This window comes from Heloderma suspectum, chromosome 13, assembly GCF_057233095.1.
Source record: "Heloderma suspectum isolate Gila_16-S chromosome 13, 16-S_ref, whole genome shotgun sequence".
Taxonomy (NCBI): domain Eukaryota; kingdom Metazoa; phylum Chordata; class Lepidosauria; order Squamata; family Helodermatidae; genus Heloderma; species Heloderma suspectum.
Genome location: NC_139470.1, coordinates 4855591 through 4878235, shown reverse-complemented (window position 1 = coordinate 4878235; position 22645 = coordinate 4855591). Strand labels below are relative to the sequence as shown.

Genomic DNA, 22645 nt, shown 5'->3' with positions numbered 1-22645 from the left:
TCTGCAAATGGCTATTTGTCTGTCTTACAGTTACAAGAGCAGGTGGAAACGTGTTTTATTTCAACAGAAGACTATCATAGCATTGGTTGCCTTACTTCTGTGACTAAGCACACAACAAGCAAGATCACTCTAATTATAGGGGTAAATAAGATTGTTATTTGAATGCCCTTGTCTGTGACCTTTCTCTTGGTTAATGTGGAGCAACTGGGCTGCTTTAGTATGTGTACAAACAGTTTGGCTTCCTTGGCCTCTTCTATGAATTCTCACTCGCTCTCTGTTAAGAATGTTATGTCTAGCAATTTACATGCATGTGTCTTTCACCGCATGCTCGGGTTTGTCCCATGCTCTGGTCCCTTGAGGCTCACAGGGGAAGCTGGTAGGATCTGATGGTAGTCAGAACAAGGAAAGAAGAAAATAGGACCTTGGATAGCTCTGAGTGGATCCTGCTAGCTGGAACTCTCTCCAACTACAGCAACAGCAGGATGTTATCTCAGCAGCAAGTCAAAGCCAACTGAAGCTTTATGTAGGCTGTCAAGGCCTGTAGTGTGTTCACCTCCACTCCCACTGGAGAAACTGACTGGACCATTAAAGGGCTCTTTATAACCTGAGCAATTACAGCAATAAAATATATGTCTTAAGGACCACCACTTAAGGATACAATCCTATACACACTTACCTGGGAGTTAGTCACGTTCCAAGTAGGTAAGTATAGGAATGCACTGTAAATCTCTTGTGAAACTGTGTTTCTGATATAAATACTTTTGTTTCTTGAAGGGTGTAGGTGATTGTGTGATGTCTGTGTGGGAGGTGAATCCTAATAAAAAGCTGATATCTATTCAAAATGTTGCCGATTCAAGTATGATTAAAGGTATGTTCTCCTAGCATGTACATTTTGAAGAATTTTTCCAGGATTTAGCTTTTCAATGCTTTTTATCTTAGTTACAAGGGACTAAGATAGTAGAATGCCATGAAGAAGGTCAAGCTATGTGAGAGAAGGGTGCGGGGATTGTGGAGAAGGGATAAGGAAGGCTATGGGGCACAATTTACATTCTTAAACCCCTGGCAACCTTGCCCAGCACCCTCTCCCTCAGAAATCTGGTTTCTAAATCTTTGTCAGATTTGCCCACTCTTCTCTGTTACCATGATGGTTATTTGTAAAAGGGCCTTACATTTTATGGGAAACAAAAGCATACCCCAATCTGGCTTTGGAAATGAAATTATCCTTGTTTTCAAAATCATCAAAATGTTCTGCAAACGGACTTCCTTCAAAATGTTTCTGTCAAGGCTTGTTGTCTGGAGGCAAGGAGAACGAGCAACCTGAGAGCAGCTCAGAATGTGCCCAAGCAACAGGTTGCTCCAATTGAGACAGGCCAGAGCTTGTATAGGATCCGATAGAAATCTCTTGGCCCCTTTCATCATATGATCCCTGCTGAGCTGGAAGCGGCAGTGCTATCTTCTGGCCATCTACAGTGGTAGCACTTCTGCACAGTACAGAGCAAGCTCCTTCCTCTAGCAAGCTACCATACTGGCACAGAAGGAAAGGTGCCAGGGTTCCCTGATACTAGAGTCCCTGGTTGGAGACCCCTGGGGCTAATGCTACTTTTCTAGGCAGGAAATTAACAGGATTGTACTTTTTGTTTTGCAGCTGCAAAAAAGCTTCAAGTTGTCGACAGTTTGTTATTTGTCTTGGACAATGAGGCAAGTTTATTATGATGATATTTATTTTGTAACCTAATTTTACAAATAGCTTCTGTATAATTATGTTCCATAATTTCAAAAAGACCGTTTGAGTTATCATATTTTGGCTTAATAATCCAAGATCTGAACGAGCCTTTTGTTTACATACATAATGCCTTTGGACAAGCTATAGTTAAACCAAGAAGCCTCTAATTAACCACAGTTTCTAATTTCATCCAGACTGGCAATCTATGGTCAATAACTTCGGGACAAGTGAAGATATTAAACCATCTTCAAACCATGGTTTAATATCTATGGTTTAATATCCATGCTTATTCTGAAGGGTGGTAACCATAGTTTCCTGGTTCAGAAGAAATGGGAAACTGGTTAACTGATGACTTCTTGGTTTTGATTTTATATTTGTTTATAGAAACATTTTATATATGACCTTTCAGCACCGTAAAGGGTCCCCTTTTGTTTGCGTGCACTGCAAAGGAAGGCACGAAGGGGCTGCGTGTGTGGGCAAAAGCCTTAGTAAGTTGAGATATGATCATACAAATGTGGCCATTATTGGAATCTGGTAAATTGCCATTTAGTAAGAAAACATTCGGTTGGATCTAGACTTGATCATACTTATTGAAATCTATGGGTTTTTAATTAGTCATTACTAACTTAAGTCCCATCAATTTCAGTGGGTCTACTGTAAGTATGACCAAGTCTGGATCTAATCTATTATTACTATTATTATTATTATTATTATTATTATTGCTGCTGCTACTACTACTTAGCCACCTTTTTTAAAAAGACTCAAATAGTTTTACATTTACTTTTACTGAAATTCAGGGGCACCTACAGCTCAGTGAGCTCACAGTTAACTGCCTTGCTTTTAAGCAGTAACTAACAAAGAGATTAATCTCTTCTTATACTTTAAGAGTACTCATTTTCCTTAAGAAATACTTCAAACACTCACTAAAGACACTTTTGTTCTTGGGACAATGACTCTTTAATGCCTTTCATACAGTATGATGGGGGCGGGGTTGGGACCAGTAGCACTGAATTCTTTGTCATGGGGGCAGTTGTTATTTGGGAATAAATATTTTTAATCTGCGAATGATTGTTTGATTAGCTAGCCACCTTGTGAAAGTCATTAATAGTTGTTGTTGTTGTTGTTGTTGTTGTTCAGTCGTGTCCGACTCTTCGTGACCCCATGGACCATAGCACGCCAGGCCTTCCTGTCCTGCGCTCTCTCCCGGAGCGTGCTCAAGTTCATATTCATACATTAATAGTACAAACAAGCAAACAAATTAATCTAGTTAGATAATATTTTAGACTATATCCTCATTGCTCCCAGCAAATATTTTGCTACAATTTCTGTAACAGACTTTTTTGTATCAGAAAGAAGAAGAAAAAAACACATAGCATTCAGACAATTTTCAGGATACAAAAAGTTTAGCAGGTTAATTAAGTCATTACAGAAATCTCAGTAAAAATGACAAGAAAAACATGGTTTACTGTTGCGATTTTGTCTGAAGCACAAGGACATAATCTATTGGAATAAGGTGTGGTTAGGTAACAGAAAGATTTGTTTCATAATATGAAAGGTTGAAGTAGCAGAAATGTATATTCTTGGATCAAACGGTTAAAGGAAATGTATTTATTTATTTATTAATGGGTCTTAAATATACCAAATTATATGTCAAAATGATTTTTTCCCCTTTCTGATAGAATGTTTTGTCACTGTGGGATGTTTACTCTCTTACCTTGGTTTGGGACTGCCCTACAATTTACGTTGAAGAGTTTCTTCTGACTTCAGAATTGGATTTTTCAGCAGTTGCAGGGTAAACTGTAGATAAACTAGATAAAATTATAATATTGCTCCTGAGAAATATGAAAGGGTGTTGCTACTGCACAATGGCTCCTTCCCTATCCACTAACCAGATCTGATCACCACCCCCTTTCTTGGAAGCCTATACTCACTTTGTTGTTTATTCGGTCAGTAGCTTCCGACTCTTCGTGACTTCATGGACCAGCCCACGCCAGAGCTTCCTGTCGGCCGTCGCCACTCCCAGCTCCCCCAAGGTCGAGCCCGTCACCTCCACAATATCATCCATCTGTCTTGCCCTTGGTCGGCCCCTCTTCCTTTTGCCTTCCATTTCCCCTAGCATCAGCATCTTCTCCAGGGTATCCTGTCTTCTCATTATGTGGCCAAAGTACTTCAGTTTTGCCTTTAATATCATTCCCTCAAGTGAGCAGTCCGACTTTATTTCCTGGAGTATGGACTGGTTTGATCTTGCAGTCCAAGGCACTCTCAGAATTTTCCTCCAGTACCACAGTTCAAAAGCATCTATCTTCCTTGACTCAGCCTTCCTTATGGTCCAGCTCTCGCAGCCATAGGTTACTACGGGGAATACCATTGCTTTAACTATGCAGACCTTTGTTGTCAGTGTTATACTCACTTAACTCCAGAATAAACTGCTTTGAACAGAGGGGGAAATCCTTGTAAGTAAATATGCATAGGATTGGGCTGTGTATGTATGTGATTGGCTTTTATACAGTTAGTTCCCAACATTCCATTACACTATATGGCCAAGATATGAAAACCAGGATAGAGCCATGCAAGTAAATTGATTCTCTGTGGCTGGGCTCAACAAGGGCAGGGAACAGGGTTAAGTCCCCACCTCAATAATTTCACTGAGAATAGTTGTTAATTTTCTCCTATATTAGTGAGTGTTGCTATTCATTTCAGTAGGGAAAAATAAAGTACTGGATTTGGGGGGCCCTGCTGCAATGAAGGTAAAGCCCTGATATAGATGACAGAGATGCAGGGAGTGATATTTCTATTGGTCATTGACAAGGGGTGTAACTATTTCTATTTCACACAGATATGCCTTGTGAACACCCTCCAGGGGTCCATGCAAAATGCAGGCCCTCCCTCTGCATACACCTAGCCAGTGGCGGCTGCTGCCCAGCAGGGCTGGTGGGGCTCTTGTTCTGTCTCTTGCTCATCCTTCAGTCACAGAAACACTAGCTGAACAGGCAAGAGGAGCATCACCCTGTCTGCATGTACAACAAGCTGCTGCTGACATCACAGTGGCAGGCATTTTGCTAGCTAGTACTAAAACAATTTAAATGGTGATGGCTCATAATCTTTAACATCTTTGATCCATTTTTTCTCCTTTTTGTTAAGCCAGGGGATTGCCAATCTTAAACTGGTTACTTTGACAAAACGTGATGATGACAAACAGGTATTGGCCTTGCACTTTTATTCATTTATTTATTTGAAGTATTTTTGTCCCACTCCTCAGCCAAAAAGGTCCCCACAGCAGCTTACCTATAATCAGTAAAACAAGACAGTCCCTGCCCATTGTGTCTAAAAAGACATGGCACACAAGGAAAAACAAATGGGGAAGGAAGAGGGGGAAAATTAAGTCTTTCAGCAGGACTGGTGGAATGGCCCTGCGTCCCCTTCTCATCTCGTTCAGTACAGGCTGCTGGAATGCTGCTGACAGTGACAGTTTTTTATTGAGTAAAAATAGCCCTGAATAGTGTGCCTCTATTTTGACTGCATAGCAAGAGACAGCTGTACAAAACAGAGTATCTGCCCAATAGGTCTTTAAGCTCTACCCTAATGAGGCCCCATCTCTAATGATTTTCTTAATTATTCTGTTTCTCTATAGATGAGGAACATCATGGTTTTTTCATTGCCAGCTATGCATCAGCTCTACTCTTTGGAAGTAACAAATGTTTCTTCACTGGTCCAAAGTGGAATAAATACAGTATGTTTATATCTGTGTTCTTCGGGGGGGGGGGGGTAATTGTGAAAGGGAATTCAGGTCAGGAGAACAAGTGTGGTGTTTAGGAATTAGAAGAAAATGGAAAGGTAGTAGTCAAGGGAGGCTTACTGTATGTATGTGGAGTTATGTTTAAGGCCTTAAGGCTGACACTTTTGGAAAGGTGAACTAAGAAGTTTTGATCATAAATAACAATTTAGAGAGGCATAATTGGTGATGGTGAGTAAAACAATAAAACCTCTCCTTTTATTTCTAGTGAGATATTATGCAATTAAAGCTATTTGGAAGGGATTGTTTTCCTTCTAAATATTGTCTCTCCCACAGGATACAATATACTTTTTGGAAGGAATGTATGAAAATAACCAAAGGTAAGTTTGTACTTGAACTTAAAAATCAGCTATAGTTTTATTTCCATTCCATGTTGTTACAGCTCTGTTTATAACCAGGCATTCATTTCTAGGTCTTCTGAGATACCTATTTCACTTCTGGTAATGAGATGCCTAACGGAAGCCTTACCCGAGAATAGGTATATGTATGTTTTGGCTGCTACTACTAGTCAGGTGTAAAATTGGGTCCTTGGGGCTTGACTGAGCCAAAGTTAAGAATGTTTAAGTTTCTTTGATTTCAAATGGAGAGAATTAAAACTTGCACTTTATTCTAGCACTGAAATCAATGTGAGTAGCACATTTACTTGGAAGAAATCCCCTCTGTGTACAGTGGGGCTTAATTCCAAGCAAGTGTGTATAGGGAGGTTTGTAGGCCTGATGTGTTTGGGGGCTTGGGTTCAAGTCCCAAAATTTCCCTCAAAAGAGATCTTTGGTTATAGTGCTGAGAGAGAGAAGTGCGTGTGTGCGCGCACGCGCGCGCACATGTGTGCATGCATGAGAAAGAGAGAGTGCGTGCGCGCCTGGAAACTATGTCACTGGCAATAAGCAAATACTGGGCTGAACAGGACTTATTGCCCAGCTATGCATAAAATATATTTTAGACAAGGAGATTATTAGATATTCACATTTCATTTTCTCTCTTTTCTTAGACTGAGCCGTTTACTTCACAAGCACAAGTTTACTGAGGCTGAGAATTTTGCTGTTCAGTTTGGACTGGAAGTTGAGGTAAAGGACTTATGTCTGCATAAGTCACCTAATTGCTTGTTGCCAAATGCAAAACCGTAAGTGTTTCCTCTGGTAGGTTGTTTGCATGTCTGCTTATTCCAGCTAACCAAACATAATCACCCTCTATCAAACCTGCTGTTGCTCCATAAAAATAACCAACAATAACTTTCTTGTTCTGGATTGTAACTTCCAGATATTGACTGCTTTCACATGGAACAATAAGACCGGATCATGGAGAGTCCTGGCTTATCATGAACAAGGAACCATTCACTTCTGCTTTGCTCTTCCCCACTGCTGAACAAACCAGAAATGTTTTTTTATAGTGTCATCCAAACAGGATATCCTGGGTTGCTGCTCCCTTTATAAGCCAGGTTCACAAGCCAGGTTTTGTTCTTGGTTTACAAATCCTGGCTTGTCTGGGAGCAACAAGCCAAGATCCCCTATTCAGACAACACTATAAACCATTCCTGGTTTGTTCACTGGTCATGCCAGTGGGATTAGAGCAAAGCAGAAGTGAATAGGCTGTGTGCACCAGGCTTCTGGAGAATCCTGACTTAATTGTTTTGTGAAAGCAGCCATGGTCCTTTTACTCGTTTGAAGAAGTTCTTTAACTTACTTTTCAAAATTATTAACTGTGTTTGCTGCAGGGCAGGGTGGAGAGAGAATATACAAATGCTTTGCGAATTTCACTCTGTGGGTACCACACAAGCCCGGTAGCACATACATCCCTGTTCTACTCTGGGTGGAAGCAAGAGCTCTGTTTTAAAGGAAAAAATAATGTACTTTTTCATGTTGTCATTTTTTTTTTTAAAAACAGCTTGTTTACAAAGTAAAAGTGAGCTCTGTTTTGGAGAGGTTGGTTACAGAATCTGCTGGGAGTGATGGACTATCAGCCTGGTTAGAACTTGTGGCTCAAGCTAAAGAAACCTTGAATAAAATAAAGGTATGCATCTGCTCTACTGTATGTATGGTGTATTTATGTATTCCTTCCAAGATGTTTGGAAATAAGTTATTCCCTGTTGTTGTTATTGTTGTTGTTGTTGTCATTAATTGTCTCCCTCTTCCAAACAGGACAACCAGTTTGTGGTTGAGTATTGCATAAATACCCCATGGCCAACATATGAAACTGCTCAGGAAATGTTGAATTATGCTCGAAGCAGGGTAGGTTATCATAAGTGCTTCCACACATCCTGCTCTGGAACTAAACCTAGTTTAGATCTACCCTTGTTGTAGTTTTTCAGTTACAGTGCTTGCATTGTACTGTTTGAGATCTTTTGCATATTACACCCATTGGACTGCAAATTGATTTAGTGTTTCATATTGTTGTTTCAGGTCCTGAAGAGAGATGATGCAATGGTTGTCCCCCTTGTGGCTGGGGATCCAGCATCTCTTACAGAGGTAGCAAAAGAAAACTTGCAAAGTCTTTTGCACTATAACTGGGGTATGGGTGTGGATTGAAAAGCTGGAAAGAGTTGGAGTGTTATCATAAGAGAACTAGTATGGGATAAATACTATGCTGTTGTTCAGTTCTCACTTTCTTTTCTTCTCTTATTTCTTTTCTGTAAATAACACATTTTAAACTTTAGGACATGTTTTGAAACGGGTGCTGAACCTCAGGCACGTGGGCCAAATCCAGCCCACCTGGGGTCGCAGTCAGGCTATGCCTCTTTCCCCCCACTACTGATCATTTGGTGGTTTCCCAGCTTTCCCCCCCTTCTGAAAGATTGAAATGCCTCTCATAAGGCTTAGTTTGGCAGTAAGACCTTTAGGAAATGATCCTGTGGCCTCTAGATAGCGTCTGAGAGGCCATACGATGGTTTGGATTCCCAGATCCGAGGTTAGAGACAGCGTTCAGACCTTGGAGCTGGGAATTGGAGCTCTGACCTCCCTCCCCCTCGCAGCCAGCATGCAAACCACACTAGCTGGCTCTCCAAGGTTAGGAACACAACCTTGGAGAGGGGGAAAGTGGCACTTCAGTGGGTGGGGAGGGGAGGAGACTGGAGGGGCCAGGATACGAGCTATCCTGAGCCCTTTCCAGCCTCCTTCCCACCCCCTCTGAGGCACTTTCACTAGACAGACAAAAAAGCCCATCTATCAAAAATGCAGGGCGTGAGGACGGGGAGACAAAGATAGCCTCTGCCTCTTCTCCTGCCCTGTGTAGGATGACCATAAGCCTCTGAGTTTGGAGGGTTATGATCATCACAATAGGATTGTGTCCTTAAGCTAAAATATGCTGATATTTTTACCCTTGCCACTTTTGCCTTTGGCCCCTCTTACCACTGGGCTGCAGCCGCCGAGAGCTTCTCCAGAATTGAATTCAGCCCTTGATTTGAAAGAGGCTTGACACCCCTGTTCTGAAAGATCACTGAACCTGGGACTGTTTCACACATTCTTCCTACATGGGTGTGAGAAAATAAGGGCCAAATGAACCGTGATAGGGCAGTCAGATGGAGTGTACAGGGGAAGGGACCCAAACCACCACCACCCCGCCGTACCTCATTACGCTTTGTTGCTTCAAGTAATTTTCTCCCCAACTGAGTTCACTTTCCCTGGTCTCTAGCTATGCCTACTCTCATGTAGAGTAAGACATCATCTGCCTGTCTAATATATTTCTACCCTGACGTTTAGATAAAGCCCTCAGAAGGCAATTTATAATTAAAAAAAATTAATTGACAAATAACATAATGAAAAACAGCAACAGGCTAAACATATGCAGGGGGCAGCAAAAAAATCAATAAAAAATTTGGTGGAATTTTAAAAATCTTTAGGGTCCACTTAAATGCTGCAAGAGAGGGGCCGAAGAATTCCACGAGTGTGGGGCCACCACTGAAAAGGACCTGACCCCAGGACCTGCCAACCTGATCTTATATAGTTAAGACTGAGATGGCGATTCAGGAAATCCTGTTTGCCTGCTGGTTTGCTTCTCATATGCATTTATTGTTGAAGGATTTTTTTCTGACAAAATAAATATTTTTCTTCAAAATAAATATTTTTCCCCAGGTGCTGCGGGCACAAGCCAAATTAACTACTTTTTATGGAGCATTTGGACCAGAGAAATTCAGGTTGACCGTTTTTCATTTTTATAGTGTTGGTTGTGTGTTTGTGTGAGTAAATGATACATCTCTTTTGACCATGTATACTAGTTATATTAACTTCCAGTGTTTTCTACTCTATAAGAGTGTGGTTCTAGAAAGGTAGAAAGTGAGGATTTGAAGTTGTAATGTAATATCTCAGGATTCTGTTATCAGGATGAAGAGAGGCAGATCTTTTGGGCTCTTTCTCTTTACCACTCCACTGCTTTCTCCTCAGCAGTTCCACTTCATTCTGGTGCCTTTTCTTCCCTTTCTCCTCAACTTCTCTTCCCTCCTTGGCCTTCTCTGCTTCTTCTCAAATCACCTTTCTCCTCTTTGCTCCCACTCTTTTCCCTCCATTCCATTCTCCCCCACCCCTTTTCACAGCTTGCATTCCATGGCCTTTAGGAGCAGGTAAATACATTTCCATGAAGATAACAGCTGTAACCTCATGGGGTTCCTTTATTATGCACCAGTGACTTTCCAAATGTTATTTGAATAAACCTGAATGCTCTTTGCCCAACAGTTCATTTACACGTAAATATAATTTGTGTGTGTTCTGAACTTAAAAGCAAGTTTCAGCTAATGGGTCCCATAGTAACTTAGTAATGGGGTAACATAATATTTATTGATTTTTCAATAATCTCTTGTACCATCTAATCCAAAAGCCTAGGATTGGTTTTCAGTATTTCAAAACCGAATTCATTTTTCGGAGGGAGAAACCTCTAAAGATGATCACCTTATCTGGAATGTAATTTTTGTTGGGCTGTGGTTGAAAATGCAACCTTTTCTCTCCTAGTGGAACTGCTTGGTTTGAATTTCTGAATAATAAGAACATCTTCAGGGAAATCCTTTCACAGCTAAAAGAAGGAAATCTCTCTTCCGCACAGTACCTCTGGCTAAGGCATCAGGTAAATTGTTTCAGAGATATTCTCAGTGAACAGACCCAGCTGCCATACCTTGCTACACTCCTGCCCTTCGTTGTTTCTTCCTACTGAAATATTGAAAACTTACTACATACAGTACACCCCTACCAGATCTTGCTGCAGCTCCCTGGAAGGTCTTGCTGCACCATAACCTGCCCCTTACATCATTTTGCATCTCCTCTGAATAAAACAGGAGTGCTGAACCTCTTTCAACCCAAGGGCCAAATTCAGTTTCAAAGACGCTCTCATGGGCCACATTCCAGTGGTGGGTGTGGCCAAGGAAAAGGAGCAGTGTCAAAATACCAGCATATTTTAGCTTGAAGCCCTTACTGCCAGTAACTAAGCCTTAGGAGAGGCATTTCAACCTTTTAGGATGGAGAGAAAATCCACACAAAAGCCTGGAAACCACCAAATGTTTGGTGGTTGGGGTAAGGGGTGGGATCAGGGGAAGGGGTGTGACTGTCTGGGGAACACTGGAGGGCTGGATTGGGACCCCAGACTGGCCAGATTGGGACTGTATACCAGGGATGTTGTATGCTAGCTATATTAACTGTAGCCAGAGGTTCAACATCCCTGGTATAAAGGTTCTTGAGCTAGATGGTGCTTAAGCTAGATGAACCAGTGATCTTTGGTACAAGAAGGCAGCTTCACACATTCACAAGTAATTCATTGCCTGCCACAGTCACCAGTCTGTTGGTTGTGAGAATATCTCTCTCTACTTCTCTCCAGGCAGACTTCAAAAGCGGCTTTAGTGTGAAAATGCTGGATAACCTGCTCAACACAATCTCCATGACAGTTTCCTTCAAAGAACTGTGTCTGTGGTTTAAGGATGTTGTCATTCCTTTCATAAGGCAGGTTATACCTCAAGGACAGGTAAGATCTACTGGGAGATGCAGGGTCTCTGTCATAATATCTGTTACAAAGATTGGTGAATAGGCAGATAAGTGTATAGATTTATGTTTTTTAAGCCCTGATCATGGTAGAGATAGAGGGAGTTGCATAATAGTTGTGGTGAAAGCAGATCCAGTAGACAAGAAGAAACTTGCTAGTATTAGAAGGCATTGAGGAAATCTGGTTTTGACCTACATAGCCCTAAATGGTTTGGGGTCAGGATATCTGAAGGACTGCCTCCTTCCATATGAACCTATCCATAATTTAAGATGATAATCAGAGGCCCTGTTATATGTCCCACCACCTAGAGAGGCTTGGTTGATCAGTGCTCAAGACAGGGCCTTTTTGGTAGAGGCACTCCAATTGCAGAACTCCCTCCTTACTTTGCTTCAGATGGGCAATAAAGACTGTACTGCCAGGCTTCTAATGTTCTGTCACTGTTTAATTTTAATGCTACTCTTAAATTGCTCCTGTGTCTCCTGGTTTTACATGATATTTTAATGCTTTTATTGTACATCACCCTGGGCACCTTCTAGGTGGAGTGTGCAATGGATACATTTAATGAATATCTGTGTGGTTTTTATAAAGTGCTCATTTCAGCGCCAAAAAATCCTGGAAAATGAGTGTGAAGTGGGACAGAATGAAATTTAAAAGAAAATGCCCTAAGAGTTCAGGTTTGTGGCCCAAAATAAGATAATGGCTGCGTTCAGACATCAGTTTAAGCCATGGTGGCTTAATAAACTACTCACGGTTGCTTCTTTTTGAAATAGTCCACAATGCCCTACCACATGACCAGGTTAATAAGCTACTGTGTGTAGCTTATTAAACTACTGTGACTCATTCCCCCCTCCCCCTGTCCCATTGCAGTCCTCCCACCCGAGCAGTGGCACTGTTTGGTTTATTTCTTTTATCGTTGTGTTTTTAACTGTGTTTTTAATGTATTTGTTTTTATATTATGTTTTCAATTAAGATTTTGTTGTTAACCTGGATTTTATTGTAAGCCTTCTTGAGCACAATTTATCATGGAAAATAAAGATATAAATAAAATAAATAACTAGAGTACATTTGTTTTAAATGTAACCTAGCTTGTTACTTATCTTCCAGAAAAGAATAGCAAAGTGGCTTGAACAAGGTGCACGAAACCTTGAATTAACTGACAAGGTAAAGTATAGTAATTCCCTTTTTAAAAAAAAACCCCTTGCATATCTCTCCATTTCTACAGTTCTTTAGAGATTTCATTATTTCATTTTTCAAAACAGGCCAATTGGCCAGAAAATGGACTTGAAATGGCACAGGTCTTCTTTAGCAGCAAAGATCCAGGTGAAATTGAATTGGCATCTTCTTGCTGCTGGGTTCTTTTGGTAAGTATTTTGCTATCATGAAACTACATTTAGGAGAGAGAAGTAACAATATCACAGCACATTGAAATTCTCCCCCTGCCCCATATTTGGGCCAAAAGCACAGGAGAGTTTTGACTCAAGAAAATTTCACTGTTGCTTTGTCTTTCAGAAGGACAATGATGACATGGAGGTCTGTAGTCTAAGAGAATTGGTCAGTGCATTACAGGGCTTGGTAGACCTCTATAGAAAATACAACTGCAGGCTGGCCCTATGCGACTTTGAAAAGGTACGAGAAATTGCAGCATTAAAGCCAGTGGAGGGTGGTGGCTCCGAAGTCAGTGTGGTGGTGAATCTGCTCCAGGTTTCAGTCAGAACTCTAAAGGAGCTATCCAAGGTGCACCTTCAATAGCTCCTTTAGAGTTCTGACTGAACCAGGAGCAGATTCGCCATCCCAATGACATCGGAGCTACCAGCCTCTGCTGACTAAAGCTACGTTTGAGATTTTCTATGTGTGCATGTGTGATCTCTGAGAAGCAACTGGGGGAGCCCGTATAATTACAGTACTGGACTCTGATGGGAAGAAGCTGAGTTTGAATCGCTGCTTGCCATGGTTCACTTCAGCAGGAGCTTGTGGGCAGCCAGGCGCCACCACTCTTACTTAATCCCACTCACTCGTGGCTACCCAGGGTTTGTTTAAACCCTGCGGTTTGTTTTAAACCTGGGTAACCATAACGTGCAAATTTGGCCTTGGAGGGAGCAATCCTATGGCTGCTAGACAGCGACTCGACGGCCATAGGATATGCCATTTTCTGGGAACCAACCTCAGAGCTCGCGCTCTGAGATCAGTTCCCGGAAAACCGACCTCCCCACACTTCCGCGCTGCCTTGGAGGCAGCATAGAACAGCCTCATCCTCCGCGCTCGCAAGAGGAGCGTGGAGGGGCCGGCAAGGGGTGTGGCTGGGGGCGTTCTGGGGCAGGAAGATCATAGCTGCCTGTACAACACATCCAGTGTGTCGTACAGCAGCCCCCTTCCCTGCTCCATGCTCCTGCAGCTAGACACCTGCAATCGGCTGTCTGGCAGAAAAAGCAGGGCAGGAGAAGTGCGGAGGGAACAATCCCCTCTGTGCGTCTCCTGCCCTGCTTTGGATAGGTGGTCACCTCCAAGTTCGGAGGCAGCCTCCTATCTAGATAGGATTGCAGCCTTAGTGTATATAAGTAGGCACCTTTGTATTTTGATTTTGGGTATGAGAGTGAGCCTTAATTGGTGGTGATATTGTTATTTACTCATTCTTAATTTTATTCATAATAAAATGTTGTTGTTGTTCAGTCGTTAAGTCATGTCGACTCTTCATGACCCCATGGACCATAGCATGCCAGGCCTTCTTGTCCTCTGCTCTCTCCCGGAGTGTGCTCAAGTTCATATTCATTGCATCGGTGATGCTATCTAGCCATCTCATCCTCTGTCGTCCCCTTCTCCTTTTGCCTTCAGTCTTTCCCAGCATCAGGGTCTTTTCCAGTGAGTTTTCTCTTCGCATTAGGTGGCCAAAATATTGGAGCTTCAGCTTCAGTATCTGTCCTTCCAATGAGCACTCAGGGTTGATTTCCTTTAAGATTGACTGATTTGACCTCTTTGCAGTCCAGGGGACTCGTAAGAGTCTTCTCCAGCATGAAATATCTGACCACTGAAGAAACATATTTGGTTTGTGTGTTTGACTTATGATTATTTTCATGTGATGTGTTTCTGTGCTGTTATTAAGTTGCTTGTTTTTTATTTTGAGGTTATAATGTTGGTATGTTTGTACATTTATCTTGCTTTCTTTATACATTATATCCTTATTTGTCAAGGTGTTCCTTTTTTGTAACCCCCATATATATGCTGTCCTGTACTCCTTGGAAGAAAGGTGGGATATAAATATGAGAAATAGAGTTGGTGTGGATTTGAGTATGCATTCTGGATCTGCAGTGTGGCTATAGGTTTATCAGAGATGGCTATTAACTGTGACATTGGAAGAAAATAGGGATGGCTAATCTGTCATGTGCTCCTTGTGAACTTCCCCAAGGTGTTAAGCTTGTTGTCAGAGACAGAATACTAGTCTGAAGGGGTCTTTGGTCTGATGCAGCAGAACATTTTTTTCTATTCTAGAAATCAAAATAAACATTGGTGTTGGTGGACAGAGACAGTCACTCAGTTCGCACAACTGTGGATTAGGAACTAAGTCACAGTGGCTTATTTCCCCCACTGTGCGTGCCTTGGAGATTAACATAATTACCCTTGGCAGCACAGCTTGTCACTGGCGAGGGTGGCTTGTTGCTGTGGTTAACAAGCCACCGCAGAATCCTACAACAGCCCATGGGTTCTGGGTGGCTTGTTAACCATGGCAAGAAGATACCCTGTCAGGGTTCACACGACATGGCAAGCTGTGATGCTGAGGGTACTTATGCAAATGCACCCAGCATGTGCAGGGTGGTTAACTAGCCATTGTGGCTTATTAACTACCCTGTGATTGTGCAAACCCGGTCAATGACTTTCAGATGATAATCAAGCCTTTACAGCAACAGATGGATTATCACCTCAAATAATTTTTGCTATGTGCTGCTCAACTTGCTTTAGAGATCATTCTTCCCTTGTTTGTTTTCTATCTCTTAGGAAAACGCAAATACAATAGTGTTTCGTATGTTTGATAAAGTTCTGGCAGCAGAACTTATTCCAGCAACTTTAGAGAAGTATATTGAACCGTACATATGCCATCATAATCTACAAAAAGATGAAATTCTGTTGCAGTACATAAAGGTACATTCTTTTTCCCTTCTAACCCCCCCCCCCCAAACCTTTTATTGCAGCATTAAATAACCAAGGAACTTGTATAACTATTTCTCTGTTTAGGTGGGTCTAAATTCTGCTTACCTTACCGGTACTTACCTTACTGTGGACCAGTACCTGTTCAGACTTTTTTTTTAATGGATTTACATTTTTAATGTAGGCTAATCTGCATAACTATGCATTAAATATTTGTAATTTCTCCAACAGTCCCCTATATTTTAATGTTCTCATTGGAGCAATGCTGTTTGAACTGAATGGCAAGTAGTCTCTTGGTATCTTCAAGAATTGCAAAGGCTCCTCTTAAGTGATTTATTCCACTGGTGCAGCCCCAGTACCCATAATGGGATGCTATAGGTATAGGTGACTATTGAGAATCCTGCTTTGCACATAACGCATAGACCTGGTTTACATATCACAGAGGCATTCAGCGGCAAATTGTGGGTTGTTTTGCTAAGTTAACTTGGGATGTTTAATCAATGAACAACCCAAAGTGTCTGGGTTCGGATGTCATGCTAACAACCTACTAGCAGGGTATTCATAGGTTGTTTCTGCATACTAGAAGCAGCTCGCGCATGGCACGCATCCCCACAAATAATGGGTTAATTAATTCTTTCTTAAAATGCTGTTTAGGACTTGCTACAGCGATACTGTACACGATCAACCTCTGTCTTTGACACTACGTGGGAAGCAAAGGCCATAGCTGTCTTGGGCTGCATGACCAACATAGATGTGAGTGTGACAAGAGCACAAATGGGCCAGTGGTCCCTTTTGTCATCTTAAAATGCAGGATGAGAAACTCCTGCAGCATTTAAAGAAGAGGCCAGTGGCCTGTGAGTCATATGGGTTTTATTTTCTTTATAGCTCATCTTTGAAGGGGTACTGGCAATAATGCATGGCGCTGTGGTCCCCTGGAGTCCAGGAGTGGAACAGTTGGTGCAACGGTACCTGGATATGGATCATGCCAAGTAAGAGAATGAATACACACATACTCTTAAGCCTCTAACGCTCCATCACTGCAGGATGTTTACCTTGGCAGTTTGACTTAAGTGTGTTCACTTTTCTCTCGTTAAAATTTGGAGCTAGAAGACAACATTAAAATAATGACTATGATGGGTATCCAGTGGCCCAATGATGGATGTTTCAGTTTAGAACAGGGATGGGGAACGTGTGGACCTCCAGATATTGTTGGTTTGTAACTCCCATCAGCCCTGTTCCTGGATGCTGGCAGAACAGCAGCCATAGAGGCTGCTTTGTCCTACCTCCTACACAGCTTAGCTGTGCTGGGCAAGGTGGTTTTTAAGGGCAGGAGCAAGAGGCCAATGGAGCAGCCTTGGATTCTAACACATTGCACCTGTTATTCATGGTGATAATTTTGTATCACTAGTATGAAAAATGTGGGGGTGGGGGGAGGTTTGTGGCAAATAGGGCATAACTATGTGTCTTTGTCCCTTTTGAGGATGTTGTTTTAGCTGTTTTTGTACAAACATCTGTTCAAGGTGTTGTTGCAGCTAAAACAGCCTCTGAGGTTGGACTGCCAGTATGTCAAAAGCTGTGCTGTAAAATCAGCCACACTTAATTGCAGAGTGAAGCTGGTGCAAGAAGGTTACAGACTGATGGAAATGAAGAAACTTTTGCGGAGCTATGGTATAAGGGATACCAATCTTTTAAATGATAAACAGATGATATTGGTAAGTAGCCAGCATGCCCCTTCTTTTGTAAAATTTCAGAAATAATTCCTGTCCATTTCAGCTGAAAGAGGACATCGGTGCTTGCAAGATTACAGCGTTCCTAATATGCCTCTTTACAATCATGTGTTTAAAAAAGTAGCTTTATTCACAAGATATTCTGTCCTGTGATCATTTCATATATCTGATGCACTATAGTGAACTGATGTTTATCTTTTCCAGATGTTGGTAAAGTACATTCTTAAACAAGACACCCCTTCTTCTTTGGAAGATGCTTTGAAAATAGTAGATGCTTATATGTTGCCCACTGCAGAAGTCTATGTTTGGAGGATGGTGGACCTTATTCATAAAGGAGAGGTGTGAACATAGTTAAAGATCTGCTTGCAAAAACATCTTAAATATCAAAACTGTGCATTAAAAATGCTGTATTTTTAATTCTATTGGGTATTTTGTGTGTTATGCAGCAACTAGTTGTGCTGTAACTGGCACATTAACATGTCCTTACAGAGCAGTTTGTAGCTTAGCAGTAGAGCACATACTTTGTATGCAGAAAGTCCCAGGTTGAATCACTGGCATGTCCAGGTAGGGCTGGGAAAGACCCTTGTCTGGAAGCCTGGAGAGCCATTGCTACCTGTCAGTGCAGGCAATACTGAGCTATATGGACCAGCAATCTGACTGCCTATGTTTCTAAGGCACCTTCCTATGTACCAGGATTTAAAGCAGCCTTCCCCAAAATGGTGCTTTCCAGATTTTTGAACTACAACTCCCAGCATTCCCGACCATTGGCCATGCTGGTTGGGGCTGATTGGAATTAAAGTCCAAAACATCTGGAGCGCACCAGGTTGGGGAAGGCTGATCTAAAGAAGCACTCAACTAGTGCTGCATGGCTAGAGGGATTTTCAGACGTGTTTCTTAAAAAGCAGGTCTCTGTGCCACATGGCAAATGGCTTGTTTATTTCTTGGTATGAGGGTCTGCTGTCCAAAGGGGGAAGTGGGTGGAGTCCAATTTTTTACTGGGCTTACTCAAGCCCTCTGAAGCATCTATACTTACTCTTTGGACCTTGGCCACACTTGTTTTTTATGGTCTTTGACCATAAGCAAAAACAAATTCCCCTTCAGCACTCATTTTATCACTAGCCATTTGTGTCTGTAATAATGTTCCATATTTCCCAAGCTCTTATGGGCTATATGAAAAGACTACAATGCTTTGCATATGCTTGCAGGGGGAGGACATCATACATTTACTAAAATCTCTGCCTGCTGCTGAAGCTCTGGAAATTGCAGAAAGAATGTTGATATGGGGAAGGCTGGCATGGGAGGAAGAAATGGATGGCTGTGAAGAGGAGGCAACTTCCATAAAACAAACTGGTCCTGTGAGTGCTGTAGTATAAATTACAATAGCATAATAGGTATATGTATAAATTGTACAGAGTATATATTAAGGAACTTTTTCTGACAAGAGTGCCTTCAGGGAGAGCATGTTGGGGTTTGCATACTGTCCGTGGGAGAAGCCAGAGCCAGTGGGGGTGGAGTTTGCAAGATGGGCCAAGGGCTGCATGTTTTAAGCTGCATGTGGCTAAAGCTTGAATTGTAAGCTATTCCTTCCCTGTGGGGTAACCATACGTGGCTGGTGAAGATCAGGAGTAGGGAGCTGGTGGCTGCGTTGTACCAGGAGGCTGCCCTAAGGTCTTGCCAGAAGGTTACTCAGGTAAGAGTAAAAACCCAGATAGGCTGTCCTAGCAGCCAGAGATACTGCAGCAGGAGCTTTGGTGTCTGAGGAAGACGATAGCCAGAAGCTGGACCTGGTTGTGAGTGTATTTGGTTGGTGTGGAAGTTTAGGGAATTTGGCCTGAGGTAAAAGAAGTCATTTAAAGCCTTGTAGCAGCAACAGTGTCTCTTGAGTACTAAGGAATTGTCACTAAGCAGTCTTTTGAAAACTCCAAAGTAAATGTTAGTCAACCCTTATGTTCAAAATAGCCTTTTAATAAATGACTTGTTTAATAGTTCATCTTGCCTCCAGTGTTGGCGCCCATCTCACACCTAAGGGCGCAATCCTATGCATGTTTAGACAGAGGAAAAGTGGCTGGGGAATGCTGGGAGTTGTAGGCCTTTTCTCTGTCTAAACATGCATAGGATTGCACCCTAAGCCTCTTATACCATCTGCTAGATGGTTTTCAAATATTCTAACAGAATTGGTGGCAGCAGAAAAGGGTCTGCTTGTGAAGCTCTGAGTTACAGTGGCAGAGATTTCCTTAGGCCCAGAAAAATAAGCTTTTGCTATAAATAAGCAACCCCATAAGTGGGATTGTCCAGTGAAGTAGCAGTTTCCCCAAAGGTGGTGGTAGTGCTGGGGAGAGGAAATCCTTCCTATGTTGGTGTCAGTGGAGGCTGGTTGCTCCAATGTCAGTGGGGTGATGAATTCACTCCGGGTTTCAGTCAGAACTCTAAAGGAGCTATCCAAGGTGCAGAGCACCTTGAATAGCTCCTCTAGAGGTCTGACAGAAACCCGGAGCAGATTCACTGCCCCACCGACATTGGAGCCCCCCTGCCCCCTTGGTTGACATTAGTATATCTGTGTACTATTTATACATAGTATAAGTTACAGTATAAGGTATTACCCAAAAGAGTGGTCAAACAGCCCTATTTCTATGATTATGTAATTTGTAGCAGAAAGTAGGTTATGCTGGGTAATTTTTGTTTCACTTTGCTAGCAATCTTAAGAGCAACAACACTTGCCTTTTAAACAGTGAAATCTTCCTCTTGATGTGACTGAGGCTGACAGACTAGAAGTTCCTCACATTTTTCTCTTCTTCCTGTCCCCTCCTCCCCACCAGCAGAAAATGCAGCTGTATGTGAAAAACATCCTTGTGGAGATCCTCAAATTCCTACTTAGTCACCAGAAAGGTACATTTTGCATTGTTCGTGTTTGTTCTTAAAATAATAGTAAACAATTCAATAACCTCTCTTATTTTCACCCTGCCCCTTCTTTTTGGACAGAAAATCTTTTAAAGAAAGAAGAGTATGAAGCAGATTTAAAACTATATAAAACTCTTGCAGCCTTGCAGGTAATGGTTATATGGCTTTTAAAACTTTATAAAAAAGTTTATTTGTGCAGCATAGGTTTAGGTTAATATAATTATTCTGAGATAAATGTAATTGTGTGTGTGTGTACGTGATTATAACAAACACCTTAATTTCCTAAATAGTAGAGGATATTGCTCAGAGAATTTGGGAAAGACCATTGCTTGATGGTAAGAGCACATGCTTTTGCATATAGATGGTCCCGGATTTAAGCCCCAGTATGCCCAGTTAAAGGATCTCTAGTTGAAGGGTTAGAAAAATCCCAGCCTGTGTCTTTGAAGACTCACTGCTCATCAGTAGAATTAGACAAACTCGAGGAGGATAAGGCTATCAATGGCTACTAGTCATGGTGGTTATATATTAACTCCGGTATCAGATGAAGTATGTCTCTGTATACTGTGTCCTGGGGAGCACGAGCGTGAGGGTGCTATTGTGCCAATGTCCTACTAGTGTGCTTCCTATTGGGGCATCTGGTTGGCCATTTACATGCACAGAATTCTGGACTAAACAGGCCTTTGGTCTGATTCAGCTTCAGGGCTCTTATGTTCAGTAGAGACAGTGCTGGATTTGATGGACCACCATTCTGAGCTCTTATAACAGGGATGGGCAACTTGTGGCCCTCCAGATGTTTTGGCCTGTAAGTCCAATAATCCCTCCCCATTGGCTATGCTGGCTAGGGTTGATGGGAGTTGTAGGCCAAAACATCTGGAGGGCCGCAAGTTGCCCACCACTGTCCTATGAAATAGTTCCTTATTTCCAAAATGGTGTGTGTGTTGACATTTAATCATCTATGAACATGTTCAACTTTGTAAAGCACAAATTTCCATGGAACTTGAATATGAAGCTGGTCAGTTCCATAATTTCTCATTTCAATTCCTTTTTTCTGCCATCCCCTTATTTAATAAATCTCCAGGAGAATTTTGATATCTGCATTTCAGTCAAAGATTATTGGAATCCATCACTAATATCTCAGCTCCTTGAAGAAAACATTAAAACCTATGAAAGAATTGGGAGACCTAGAAAAATGCAGGAAGGGGACACCAATTTGGAGGACAGCAGCACAAAGAAACCATTCACTCAGTTGAGACTTTACAGACTGGGTTTGCTTCTGCAAAGGACAGAACATGAGATGGGGTCAGAGCTGGTGCTGAGAGCATTGGACACTGGAAAAGTTGAAGATGCACTACAGATATGCAGGTTTTAAAAGTTTGCATTTGAGCTAACAATCTCTTCTGCTTAGCCATTTACCATTCAGTGTACTCTGTGCAGGTTTGCATGATATATGATCACCTTGATTTCCCTGGGGTTATTTTTAAATATTTGCCTTCCTTTGCTTACCTTAATTCTTTCTTTTTAAAAATATTCTTTTAAAGATATTTTTATGAATATTACCACAACGAACAAACAGGACAGTTGCTGCTTCTAGCATGTCAAAAGCTTTGTCACATGTTAGGTTCTGATAGTCTGATGGTTATGCCAGAAGGATTAAATCTTACAGCTGTGATCAACGAGATGGCATGCCAAGCAGCTACACTCTGCAGTCCAGGTAATTAATAAATTCATACGTTGTTGTCCTCTGAAAACGCTGGTCCCTATAAATCATTTTGCATGAAATGAATAGCTTGGGGTAGTATCAAGCTACATTCAAATGTATCTTGGGGTTGTAAATGAAATGTCCTCAAAACATAGCCATATGTGTGGTTACAGAAGGAATGCACTTAATTATTGGGCAGCAGGGGAGCATTTTTTTATCCATATTTGAAATGTTTCTTAACTAAAAACTTCCCGTTGGCTGCCACAAAAAGCACCCCAGTGGCAAAAATCAATAGATTTCTGGGGGGGGGGGGGGGGTTGTCCTAAGCTCTTTTTGGTTTTCAGAAAGAAAACCTGATATGGATACTTAAATCTGCTACCTTAGATCAGTTTTTGTTGGATGTTTTTTACTGCAACACATTACAGTGGCTGGGGGAAGAAATATCCCAAACCTCCTGGGACACAAAATACTCCCAAACCAGTTGGTTTACTGGGATATTGTTTGTCCCAGGCACTTTTTCTGTACAGAAAGAAAACTGCAAATGGTAGGTAGCTGAAAATTTGAGGACATTGCTTATTACTGTGCAGATGATGATGTTTTAGAAGGACTACACCGTAGGTCTATTTCTGTGTACATTTTGCATTGAAAAGTGCACCTAGGCTAAAATTTACCCTGTGTTGTTGGATGACAGTAGCAATGTATTTTACATTAAAGAA

General features: G+C 41.7%; 1 protein-coding gene across 2 annotated transcripts in view; it reads left to right on the top strand.

Annotated features, from left to right (window-relative positions):
* KNTC1 (kinetochore associated 1) overlaps positions 1 to 22645 on the top strand; it is a 62453-nt gene that overhangs the window by 6134 nt on the left and 33674 nt on the right. The window contains exons 8-35 of one of the 2 annotated variants that reach the window (XM_084819253.1): positions 31 to 141; positions 775 to 868; positions 1646 to 1698; positions 3403 to 3515; positions 4865 to 4922; positions 5355 to 5453; positions 5793 to 5836; positions 5929 to 5994; positions 6505 to 6580; positions 7398 to 7523; positions 7652 to 7741; positions 7913 to 7978; positions 9581 to 9642; positions 10451 to 10562; positions 11307 to 11450; positions 12573 to 12629; positions 12728 to 12829; positions 12978 to 13094; positions 15456 to 15599; positions 16260 to 16358; positions 16491 to 16594; positions 17212 to 17317; positions 17537 to 17671; positions 18538 to 18687; positions 20149 to 20218; positions 20312 to 20379; positions 21309 to 21592; positions 21769 to 21941. In XM_084819253.1, the coding sequence (XP_084675379.1) occupies positions 31 to 141; positions 775 to 868; positions 1646 to 1698; positions 3403 to 3515; positions 4865 to 4922; positions 5355 to 5453; positions 5793 to 5836; positions 5929 to 5994; positions 6505 to 6580; positions 7398 to 7523; positions 7652 to 7741; positions 7913 to 7978; positions 9581 to 9642; positions 10451 to 10562; positions 11307 to 11450; positions 12573 to 12629; positions 12728 to 12829; positions 12978 to 13094; positions 15456 to 15599; positions 16260 to 16358; positions 16491 to 16594; positions 17212 to 17317; positions 17537 to 17671; positions 18538 to 18687; positions 20149 to 20218; positions 20312 to 20379; positions 21309 to 21592; positions 21769 to 21941 (2923 nt within the window). The remainder of the gene's footprint in view (positions 1 to 30; positions 142 to 774; positions 869 to 1645; positions 1699 to 3402; positions 3516 to 4864; positions 4923 to 5354; positions 5454 to 5792; positions 5837 to 5928; positions 5995 to 6504; positions 6581 to 7397; positions 7524 to 7651; positions 7742 to 7912; positions 7979 to 9580; positions 9643 to 10450; positions 10563 to 11306; positions 11451 to 12572; positions 12630 to 12727; positions 12830 to 12977; positions 13095 to 15455; positions 15600 to 16259; positions 16359 to 16490; positions 16595 to 17211; positions 17318 to 17536; positions 17672 to 18537; positions 18688 to 20148; positions 20219 to 20311; positions 20380 to 21308; positions 21593 to 21768; positions 21942 to 22645) is intronic. The other variant, XM_084819254.1, reaches the window with a different exon arrangement.